Source organism: Apium graveolens, chromosome 5, assembly GCF_009905375.1.
Source record: "Apium graveolens cultivar Ventura chromosome 5, ASM990537v1, whole genome shotgun sequence".
NCBI lineage: Eukaryota > Viridiplantae > Streptophyta > Magnoliopsida > Apiales > Apiaceae > Apium > Apium graveolens.
The window spans coordinates 13105584-13118076 of NC_133651.1; the positions used below are offsets into that span (position 1 = coordinate 13105584).

The following is a 12493-nucleotide window of genomic DNA, read 5'->3' on the forward strand; positions in this document are numbered from 1 at the left end:
TCTCCACCGGAAACCTTTTTATGATGAAAATTAGAAATTTAAAAAAAAAAATTAAATCACGTCGAAATCACATTTAACTTTTTGACTAACTAGTCAAATTGATCAAATTTTGACTCAAGTTCATTAATATTTTATAATTAAATAAAATAAAAAAATTATATTATTGGAAAGTACATTTTATCTATTTTAAAATATAATTTTCAGTTTTTTAAATTAATAAAAAAGTAATTTTTAGTTTTAATAAAAAGTTAGTCAAATTAATCGATAAAAATAAAGATATGAGAACTTAAAAAATGTAAAAGAACGTACTATGGGTGCGCAGGAGGGAGACATTAGATTAGTTTCTGGTCTCCTCCCTCCAAGTCCATCTCTCACACACGCACACCTCTTCTTCTCTCTCTACAATTATACTAAAAAAACCGGACACAATTTTAATATTTTCTTGCACAGAACTCGACGCTTTATAAGCCATCTTCAACTTCTCTCAACTTCAACTCCCCTCTTTTGTTTCTGTACTTTAAATAAAAACACAAATACTTTCACTACAAAGAACATAAATATAAATCACCGTTGTAACTTGTAAGCATGTTGCACATTAACTGATGCTGTTTATAACTACTTGTTGTGTGTACATATATAATGGATCTTGGGCTGATGAGCTTCAATGGTTATAATGAAGATGGTAATGCTTCATCTTCTCGATCTGTGTTACAGAGATCTACTCATTCTTTGCTTGCTAATGATAATGGCCCACCTTCATTTAGCATCTCTTTCACTAACCCAATCCCAGCTGCAAATTATCAAGATTTTTCAAGACAAGGTATTTTACATAGTTTGTTTGTTATGTTGATATGTTTGTGTTCTTGTTTATTGTAAAGATTGGATCTTTTTTTAAGTTCAGATTTGACCATAGTAGACATTGTTTGAATAGAGAAGGTGATATGTTGTTTATATGACTAGTACTAGGATGGGGACTTTTGATTTGTGATATGTTGGTGCTTCAAGATTCTACTGTTGTGTTTGTTTTGTGTTTTCTGATTATTGTGTCAAAAAGTTGGACTTTTTGATGTCATAGGCTTATAGCTTTCAGTTGCTCCTTCACTATACTTATTGTTCTTATAAGTTACTGGATTTTTATTGTTGTCAAATCATGATTCCATATTGAAAATTGGTGTCTATTTCGAATGGAAAATAAGCCTGGATCATGGCTCAAACTACTGAAACAATTGTAACACATGATGTGGGATATGAGGGGATGTATATGAAGAGTATCATATGCCTTGCTTGACATTTTGGTTTTTGGATTTTACTTTTCTTGTTTCTTTCTTATCTTTTGGAAATTGATCTTTAACTTGTATACTATTTTTTTCCAGGGTATGGTTGTGGAGGGTCCCCTGGTGGAATGGATGGTCCTTTTACTAGGTGCAGAGAGCCATTTACCCCATCCCAGTGGCTGGATCTTGAACTTCAGGCTTTAATATACAAGTACATCGTAGCAAACGTGCCAGTTCCGTCGCATTTGCTATTTCAAATTCGAAAATCTCTGAACCCATTTCTATATGCTGGGTCTCTTGCTGGATCATATGCCCCTAAATCATGTAAGCACGATATGTTAATATTATTTCTTACTAGTTCCTAGTATAAGGGCACTTTGGTGACTGAAAAGTGTATGTAGTTTCTAATGTGCTAATGAAGCTCTAATATGTCATTTAATGCTTAAACAATGGAGCATTTATGTGGTCTTATTTTGCTTCTGGTATCTCTACTGTGCACTTTTAGAACTTGTGTATGTTAAATAGATTTAGTTCACCTACCAAGCCTCGGATCTTTTTTCTTATCTACTAAATTTATCTGAAATAGTTATGAGATTGCAAGCATATATAAATAGATAGATTATCTCAGGTTCCCAACGTTCAAGACATTAGGAAATCAATTTAATCTAGAAATGAATTGGAAATCAGTAATTAGTTTATAACAGATTTATTCATATATATCCAAGATTTCCATCAAAAGGAAGTAATTATTTTTGCTAATTCGTACTTTATGTTTGTTTCTCTTTTACAAATTCTGGACATGCAGTTGGATGGGGCACTTTCCACCTAGGTTTATCTGGAAGCAATGATCCTGAGCCTGGTAGATGTCGTCGAACAGATGGAAAGAAATGGCGGTGTGCTAGAGAAGCTGTTCCAGATCAGAAATACTGTGAACGGCATATAAATAGAGGCCGCCATCGTTCAAGAAAGCCTGTGGAAAGCCGAAAAGGCCAAGCTGTTTCTGGAACCACTAATATAACAGAAGTGGCAGTCGCATCCTCATCAGAAACCGTAATGCCCGGCAGTGGCACTTCAAAAAGCTTGAGTATTATGCAACACCAAACCAAGAGTTTGCAGTCCGCTACTGCAAATCCTTATTCTAACGTTGTTCTTAGCAGGTAATTATCTAATTGATTAGTTCACTTTACCTGTGTATATAGTTACCCACCCTGCTTGTTCTCATAATCTATTGTTAATTTCTTTTTATTTGAAAAATTCTAGCATTAGGATGACAGTGTGTAAAATTTTTGCACTCTTCTTTTTGCTATGAGTAGACCCCAATTTTAAATCTTGAATGTTGCGGTAGACCCCTTAATATTATCTTTCTTTCTTTTGTTTTTGGTGAAAGTGACCAGTCTTGAGTATTAAACTTTGAGATTCCTTCTCTATGAGGCTTTCATTATTGGTTCTGTTTCAATTTTTTTGGCCTTACTGTAGGAAACATAAGTATTTTCCATTATTTTCACATATATATTTCTGGTCCCAACTCTCTTTATTTGCCTTTTCCTCCTTTCCCACTTCATGTCGAATGTTTTCATTTTGGATACATAAATGTCTTGCTTATAAATCTGAAAGTAGATTATATCACGTGACAGAGTTCAAGGCATGCAAAGTCAGTCCATATTATCTCCCACCATGGACTTGAAGTCGAAGGATTCTCTACCATCCCTCGGACAACAGCATGTCCGCGCAGAAGGCTCTTCTCTCCAAGAGTTTGGCCTTGTCTCATCAACCTCCCTGCTCTATTCTTCAGATAAGTGTTCCTATAATGATCCTAGAAATCATGATGTATTTCTGAATTTCAATGAACAAGAAACACAAAACCAACTACCATTGCACCGTTTCATGGATGACTGGCCTAAGAATCGGTCTGATCATCTCACTATCGGTTGTCCTGATGAATTTAAATCAGACTGGACTCAGCTCTCAATGTCAATTCCTAAGAATTCCTCTACCTTCTCTTCGTGCTCAAATTCTCCACGTGAGAAATTCTCCCTCATGCCTTTAAGCATACCTAGCGAACTTGACACTGTCAATATGAATTTAGCTTTTAGAAATGACCCGTCTGAGAAGCAAACAAGCTGGAATCCACTTACCTGGGAAAATTCAATGGGAGGTCCTCTAGGAGAAGCCCTTAATAGCACCTCTAACTCAGTTGAAGACAGCAGCAGGAGCTCGTTGATGCACAATCTCAGGAATAGTGAAGTGTGGGATGGTCACTCTCAGTTGGGATCATCCCCAACAGGGGTCTTACAAAAGACAACATTTGTCTCCGTCTCAAACAGCAGTGCAGGAAGCAGTCCACGAGCTGGAAATAAGATTGGTGGCAGTAGCCTCCCCGATGACATTCCTTGTTCCATTCCATCTTCATAAATGCCTGCTTCAGCCCATCACTTTTTTTATGGGAAAAAAAATAAATCAACTTTCATGTCTCTGTAATATGTTTCTTTGGTTACATTGCTTGGTTTTGTCCTGATAATTCCGGCCTTTCTTTATTTCCTTGTTTTTTTCATTTCTCCTCGGCTAAACTGGGTTTACAGAGTTATGTATCTTTAGAAACTATTGCCAAGTGTAATTTAACATTGTATATTGCTTTCTTGAGTTCAACTTTATTCAAATAAATTTGAGTCTCTTCGCCATGTTATGTTCAAAATATGTTTATATGTTACGGGGACTGTAATGTACACCATTACCAATTAAGTTGCGTAAATAGTCTTTTCGTTGTGCAACTCGAATTCGTGTTTGACGGGATGGTCAAGTTTGCATGTCAAGGAATACTATAGCAATCTAGCATAGGGAACTCTGATTTTATAACCCTCAATCATGATATCTGGAATGAAAACTGATGATTGAACTTTGTTGGAGTAGAAATGAGGGGTCTGAGTTGAACTTTTAAAGGGAGCGTGTCTGCGTGAGTGAAATAGCACTAGTGTAGAAAGTACAATAATGACTGGAATCAGAATGTTTGGAACCCAGCTGTGTGCCAAGTAAATATCTTCACAAGATTGGTATGAATATGATTGAGGACGACAAACTACATTATTAGTTTCCCATATATTTTTATCTGTCGACACCGGTGGACCAATCAGCAATGCCCCCCGAGTACAAGCTTGATAACCTGTTCGGTGGTTGTGTATTTTGGAACTATCTTGCAACCAATTTGGGGTACTGCATTATTTTCATTTAGCTATATTCATCACATCTAACATTAACCAAGGAGTCAATGACACATTATTGGAAATTTAGTTTAATAAATTTTATGTTTTACTTACATTTCGAGTTTTTTAAAAATTGAAGATCACTACTCAGTTGTGTTGCTGACATCCGAATACTGGTCCGATTTTTCAAGTATCCGTTTTCAATGTCCGACTATTGAGTAAAACTCGGTTACATCATCAACAAAAGGTTGGTGCAGTAATCAAGATCTTGATTTTTCTAAGAAATATCAAGTGTTTGATTCTTACCGTAGAAAGAGTCTTTTTCCAACGGTTTGAAGTTTTAGAGTGATTGATTCTTTAACATTAACATGGTATCAGAGCGGTCGGTTTCTTAACACTTTAATGATGCATCATGCATGCATGTGTATACACAAGAAATGACGCAATACGCTACTACTACTCGGGGCCTATTGAGTTGTTCTACTATAATATTGGTTCAGACTTGAGAGTAGCAGGTGAAGAAGAACAAATATCATGAACTTAACGAAATCCAGTGGGTAAAAGGAAATGAGTTAGCGTAAAAGAAAGTAAACAGTAGATTTTGGAGTGAACGTGGGACTTTTGTACACATGAAATTGGACATGACATTAATAATGATATACGAAGAGACTACATCACGGAAAGCAACATATGATAGGGGCATTAAATCAGCCTACCAGTTTGCTGTCGTAGCTAAAACTGGGGGGCTCAATAATTGTGGCGGATAATAGAGTTGCCTGAGTCAGCACTCGTATACACATTTCTTCTTGAATTGCAGTCATGTCAATGCACAGAAGCAAAAGCATTAAATCTGTGTAATTCCGCCAACAACGGCATATTTTTTGCTAAGCAAACTCACGCACATCCGAGGGGTCGAACAACGACATACTTTTTGCTAAGCAAACTCACGCACATTTGAGGGGTCGAACAACGACACTGGTGACAGCTCAATTGAACAACATTATCGAAGATAATGAATATGGGTTGAGGCGATTCAGTTTGAGGGCAAGTGGACAAGCATTAGCTACCCAAAAGAACTGAAATAATCAGAATCAGCAACATAATGCTCAAATAATAATACATCTTCGCAGCAGCTTGTCACTGTCTGCTCATAGCTGTCTTAGTGTCTTGTACTAACAACGTTTTACTTGTTGCATTATTACTACACCCAAAATGAAAATTGACATTCAGGTAAAAAAACAGTGAAAAATGACAAAAACAGTACGAAACTTCCGGAGATCATAATTCTGAGTTTTTTGGGCCATTTGGGCCTTTTTCTGTGATAATATAATACAGATTAGAGTTTTTCATTTCTTACCAGGCCCATCTATTTTTATATGAACAAACAAAAAAGTAATTGTAATTAAATAAATGTACAGGGACCAACATAAACCCGAAACAACTGTTCTGTTCTTACACCTATTGTAATCACTAAAACAATAGGTACACTTGAAAGAAGATCATGATTTCTGTTAAACTAGATTATGGGTTGTTAAACGGCTTTAATTTAGTTTATTGTCGGAACATGAGCAGCTATCTTAACATGGGCAAGTGTCATATTTCATTACCGATCACAGTCCCAAGAATCTCTGCGGCGGCTTTAACTTCCGATCACTTGAATTCGGTGAGATTAATTTCCCTCTTTTTTTTACATGCTTTTCATGTTTATATTGAAATGTTATTAATTTTTAAGTCCTTGTATTTCAATCATTTTTGGTTATATGGATATGTCTTCATTTCATAACATAGGGAAAAAGAAATAAATGTATTTATTGATGAAAAAATTGATGAGAGAACAAGAAGTTATTTTGGACATGAAAATGCCTAGAAGTTATGTTTATACCAGGGTTGGATGATTTGATTGTATATTCTGCTTTACCAGCTGGAAGGCTACATTTCTTATTCGGTGTCTACTTGTCTGATACTACTATATTCTGGTGTTATATTATGCTGGAGTGGGACTTTTCCTGGAAAATCAATTTTTTGTTACATGACTAGATAGGTGTGCCTTCTAACTTTTTTGTGCCTTTTGTTATAATGTTAATGCGACCGGGCTAAGGTGAAATTGATAATTCCTTAACTCAATGGCAACAAATAAATATACCAGTGAGGTTTAAGGGATGGCCTAGTGGCATAGCGGCAAATGTGTATTCCTTCCCATGAGCAGGTCATACATTCGAATTCTCATTCCCAAATCGCCTCTAAAAAATAAATAATTTGATAAAAATAATTAACAATAATGAAATTAGTTTGTCTATAAATGAATATTGTTTTTGGTTAGAGTGAAACAAGTTGGAAGGGAGGGGGATACAATTTGTACTATTTTGCACATAAGTGTTTGTAATTTTCATTTTTTTTCTCCGTTTCATTTATTTCAAATCAATCTAAACTAGAGCTCAAACCTTCCACTTCCTACTCTTATTACTTACAAACCCTATCACAAAAAACTTGCACTCCCTCGTTTTTGTTCACTCTTCTCTCTTATATCATTTCTTTTCCCTAGAAATTTGCTCACAACTTTTCCGTTTCATTCCTTCCCTCTTTCTCTTCATCCAAATGAAGCATAAGGGAAGCATAAATCTTTTAATGGAATTATAATATTTCCGTGCAGTGGAATAGAAAAACAAGAAGTTTGGTGCAATATTACCCACGGGCCACGTTTAAAGATAAGCCTTCTGGAAGTTTTAGGAAATCCGGTAACTTGGCAATAAGCACTGAATATACACTCTTTCATTTGGAATTTCTCCGTTGCTTTATTTCAGTGACCTGTTAACCTTTTCTTTTTCTTTTTTCTAATTGACCTGTTAACTTTATTCAGAGTTTACATTGAGTCCAGGCATGTTCTAGACTTCTAGGCAGTTCCAGCCTTCTAGGTATAGTCATGTATATATGATTTCTCATAGGGATGATCATATGTGCATTTCGTCTTCTCATATGTCAAGGTTCCTTGTGTAGGAGTTAATTAAAACTTCAGTGTTATGCAAATTTTTCCCCTGGAACACACATAGATTTATAATCTGATTTCAAGCACACGTGTTAGGTTTAAATGCAGCGGTAAACATGTTCAAGTTTGTTCCCCCAGTATGGTGGTTACTTCTGCACTCTTTTATCCATCTTTAGTTTGTTATCCCAGTATGGTGGTTACGTTTGAACTCTCTTATCCATCATTGTGGCATAAACCTTGTGTATAAAAAAACCTGTGAGAAAATACATGAGATGATATTTACTGCCAACTTGAAATCAGAATACATGAAAAACTTCTTACTTACGGATACAAGCCGATTTCTTTCCCTTAATAATTATTTTCTTCAATTTGCAAGTATAACTTCAATATAAATTTTGTATTTTTTTTAATATTATTATAATTTTGTTTTTTTGGAAATTAAGGATCTTAAACCCCAGAAGAAACATAATATCTCCTTTCCAGCAAGAACTCAATATATTAGTAGGGATGTAGCAGAAACTTCCATAAGCACCATAGGACGAGCGACAGAGTCTTTGGAAGCTGCTAGATTGGTGAAATGCGGTGCAGCTGTCATGAAAAGGGATCCAAAGGAGATTGGAGCATCAAACATGAATGCCAAGCCAAAGACAACAAATAGAAGAAAGTCCGCAATTCCTTTTATTGTTGCTCCTTTGAAGAACTCGCTTGATCAGTATCAGGTACTCATGTATCCCCTTGTTACTGAATCTGCGATGAAAAACATGATAGAAAACAATACATTGGTGTTTCTGGTGGACGTACGTTCAGATAAAGCAAATATAAAGGATGCTTTTGAGATGATTTGCAAAATTAGGACCACAAAAGTTAATACATTAACCACTTTCAGTGGTACCAAGAAGGCATTTATTAAATTAGGGCCAGATTATAATGCAATTGATGTGGCAAAGAAGTTTAAATTTATCTAATGCGAGAGAATGCGGGACTTGGGAATTTTAGTATGTTCTTTCTCCTTTTGCGCTTATACCGTGGTCTTGGATACTGCTGGAATTGTAAATCCCCCATTAACAAAGGGGTCCTTATGTAGGTATTACAGAATATTTATCCCTGCAAGAAGGGGTTGTTCCCCTTATTCAAACAGATCTATTATTGTAATTTTCCCCTTATTCAGAAATTAGAGCTGTAATTGTAATTGTTCGTCGCCTTGATCTGATCAGGTCTAGTTTTACTTATCACCAAAAAATTATGTATTATACTGTGTATGCATGTCATTGTGTCGGCCAGAGGAACGCAGCACAGAGATGATGCATATACTGAACGAAACCAAATTGCCAGCTGTAAATGGATGATTTTTTAATTATCTTAATTATATTAAAAGGAGGAACATTCTGTGGAAGTTAAATTTTGAATGAAAAGGAGACAAGACGGATAGTGTTTTAGAGGCTTCCTTGGAACTCATTAGTCTATAAGCCACAAGAAGATGCCTTTAAATATGTGGCTAGCCATAAAAGATTATTCTTTAACCACTTCAGTACTTTGCATCAGTAGGTTGCTGTCGATGGAAAGCTAAGTTAATCTTCTGTTTATTGATGCGTGTCATCAGTAGATTCAGTAGATTGCTTATGAGTGAATTGTATTGGGAGATGTTTGATGTTGTTTGTTTGGTACACAAATTGTTCAGAGTGAAAATGAAGTTTATGTTGGCAATGTTTGATGTTGTTTGGTACACAGATTGTTTAGTTTGAAGATGAAGTTTAGATTATCTAAATATATATGTGGGATAGAAATACCTAAGACATGAATGTGTTTGGTTGGATTAATAGGCAATTGTTTATTTTCATTTATCTAAATTATAGTTCAAATTCTTCAAGTCAAAAGTGAATGTTACATTCTACATTTTACTTGTGTTCTTGGCAGATCTTTGTTGAAATTCCACATCACTTCTTTCTGTGCCCATTCTTTCCTCCTTCCTCCATTCTCTGCATCTAACAACTTTTCATTTTGCTGCATTATGTTCTTCGTTGCATTATATTCTTCCAGACCAAATGGAACATAAAGTTAAGATGTTATGGCAATACTGTATTGCGGTTTTCTTAGTTCATAGCACCTGCATCTGTCTGCTTACAGTTTAATACAATGTTTTACAGAATATTTCTGCCACTTATAATTGAGAATCCTAGGAATCTCATCCTTTTTCGGCCACCACAATTACATATGGTAGGTAAGACATCGGCTGCAATCTTGTAAGGTAGATACCTGTCGGAGTATTACTTTTTCATTTCTTTCTTTTACAAAAGCATCTGATATAATTCAGAATAATGTCAATATTTAGTTGAAAAAACTGTCAAGAAGAACAGGATGCTGGCAGCTGGCTCAATTTGAGTGCCTTGCATTAGGTTCATTTAAAATAGTAGGTAACTTAACGCTGCTGTTTTTAAAGTTTATACTGCAAAACTTTTATCCAATTTTTGTACCCTGAGAAGTGATTTTCACTTTCGTTCTTAATAAAATTATGCACATGTTTGTTTAGCTAATATTATTTGTTAATTAAACGGAAAAAGGTAATCATAGCAAGTCACACATTGTAAGTCAAATTAAGATAATCTCGAACGGTCCACATGGATGATGGCTAATGTCCATTTCTTTATTTTCCCTTTTCTCCCCCCATTATTTCAGACATGCTTTTCATTTTGACCAAGTTCCCTTTATTTTCCGTAACCTGATCTGAAATTTCCAAGTATTAGATCTTTGAAACTTACAGATGAAGAAATGAAGGTAGGCCTCAACATTGCATAGTAGACATTCTCATAGGTCTTCCCAATGTATCCATCTTTTGTGGAATTAAAAAAAAAGATATTTTATTGTCACGTGGAAACTAGAAACTTGTTTTTAGAAAGAAAAGAAATGTAAAAAATTGATTTTTTGGGCATGTTCCTTGATCATTTTTATGAAAGAAAAGAAAAAGAAACCTCAAATTTGAGAAGCCCACATTTGAAAAGATTAGGAGAAAAAGAAAAATAAGTAATTTTTTCTTTTTTCTTTTTTATAATGTAAGTGCTCCATTTGTTGATGAGACTAGAAATATTTTAATATATAAGATAATGATGTATACCCAATAAAGAATGAAAGAAGAAAGAAAAGAAATAACATTTTAGCTTTTTGAGTAAAATGAAAAAAAGGAGAATACAATATTTCTTCAGAAAAAAGAACAAATCATAAGTTCTATTTTAAATTGATAAAATGAGCATTGATGAGTTAATAAATTTATTTTTCACTAGTTCATCGAATCGAATAAAATGTAATGCTCTTTGAAAGGAAGCGAAAATAGTTGATTTTATAGTGACTTTTGTTTTTTGCCCATCATAAATCATAATTATTCTTACATTTATAAATATTTACTGGGAAATTATTAAAAAAATAAATTCATGTAATATAAGAATGATCAAACATAAACTAAATATTCTAGTCAGTAAAGCAATATTTTTACAGATTAAATTGTTAAATAACTACATGCTTCGTGGATCAATACAATTTATTTTAATATCATAATTTTATGTAAGAAAATTAATTAGATTATTTGAACTTATAATAAGAGCCATATACTTCTTTGTTAAATCATTAATGTGGTTGGAAGTTGGAACCATTTTTAGCAAAATCTAATCTATTAAATGATTTAATTGAATATCCGGAAATTGGGTAAAATAATTAATCATAAATTGATCGGATTTATTACAATTATGTAATAATATTAATTATTTAAATAAATTATCAAAAATACTAATTTTTTATATTTTTTATTGCGATTTTATTATATTCTGAACAAAATTAACCAGATATACAACTAGTTATATCGAGTTTTTTGAATTAATTTGAGGTTAAATGAAATTGCAGAAACGTGTCGAGGTTGCACAAAACCATATTTTTGTAAAATAATTCAAAATAATATTTTTACAAATTAAAAAGTAATTTTGCAATTTTTAAACGTAACATTATTTTTGTAATTTTATTTTTGAAATTGAGTATTATTTAAAAAAAACCTAATATATAGTTCTGATACATTTTTAATCATGAATTTTATGATAATACATGTTAACTATCAAATAATTTAATGGATTCATACCATTAAAAATTTGTACCTGTTTAAAGATATAAAAAACTCTATTGAAATTTTTAAGAAAAAAAAATGTTAGAACCCAAAAGTTACTTCCAAATTTTTAATATGTAAATATATATTGTAAATTACTTGCTTATATATGTTCACATATAAAATTGAGATTTGACTTTTTTATAGGGTTTTGGTCCACAACCTCGGGTGGTTGTAGTAACCACCTTCAGCATTGAAACATAGCGGCACATATTGTCGCAATATTTCATTGCAGACAACGTTTCATTGCAAAAGCTGCAATGAAACATTGCTGCAGATGTTGCCGCATTGTTTCAATGCAACAATACCCCCGCATTATTTCATTGCAACATCGCAATGAAACAATGAAGCAGTTATTTAATTTCTTAAATAACAAAAAATTATATTTTAATGATTTAATTTGTTTCCGATAATAACGGAGTTAAAAAGTATATAACTAATTTGAACAACAACTTGTTTCTATATTTACTAATTTTATTACTACTTCCCATTTATATTATCAATTGTATAATGAGTTAAGAATTTAAAATATAATTAGATATATAATCGGAAAAATAATTAAAATATTAGTTTTAATGAAAAAAATAAAAAAACACAGATGATAACTGAAATGTTCAATGTTATTATTGTTTATTGATCGAAAGGTGTCGTCTTCCGAAGACGACACCTTTCGATCAATAAACAATCATACTTGTTTGAAGACGACACCTTTCGATCAATAAACAATCATACTTGTTTGTCTTGAACTTTTTGAGTGAATTCTACATAAATTATTTTAATTTAAATTTTAAATATTTCCAATTTATGTATAATAACACATTTGTACTGTATAATGAAGTTATACTGAATTAAAAAAAAATTATACAATTTTTCCATTTTAAATAAATAAGAACAAAAT

At 33.1% G+C, this 12493-nt stretch overlaps 1 protein-coding gene across 1 annotated transcript; it reads left to right on the plus strand.

Annotated features, from left to right (window-relative positions):
- Positions 1-324: 324 nt before the first annotated feature.
- Positions 325-8643, plus strand: LOC141723427 (growth-regulating factor 2-like). Its single transcript, XM_074525229.1, has 5 exons — positions 325-820; positions 1374-1598; positions 2080-2431; positions 2909-6134; positions 7898-8643. The coding sequence occupies exons 1-4, from the start codon at positions 640-642 to the stop codon at positions 3684-3686; spliced, it is 1536 nt and encodes a 511-aa protein (XP_074381330.1). The 5' UTR covers positions 325-639; the 3' UTR covers positions 3687-6134; positions 7898-8643.
- Positions 8644-12493: the final 3850 nt, after the last annotated feature.

Excerpts from the sequence above, each read along its gene's own strand:
- LOC141723427 (XM_074525229.1), top strand. The coding sequence starts at position 640 with ATGGATCTTGGGCTGATGAGCTTCAATGGTTATAATGAAGATGGTAAT. Across the intron at positions 821-1,373 it reads TCAAGATTTTTCAAGACAAG|GGTATGGTTGTGGAGGGTCC; the intron begins GTATTTTACATA and ends ATTTTTTTCCAG. Across the intron at positions 2,432-2,908 it reads TCTAACGTTGTTCTTAGCAG|AGTTCAAGGCATGCAAAGTC; the intron begins GTAATTATCTAA and ends ATCACGTGACAG.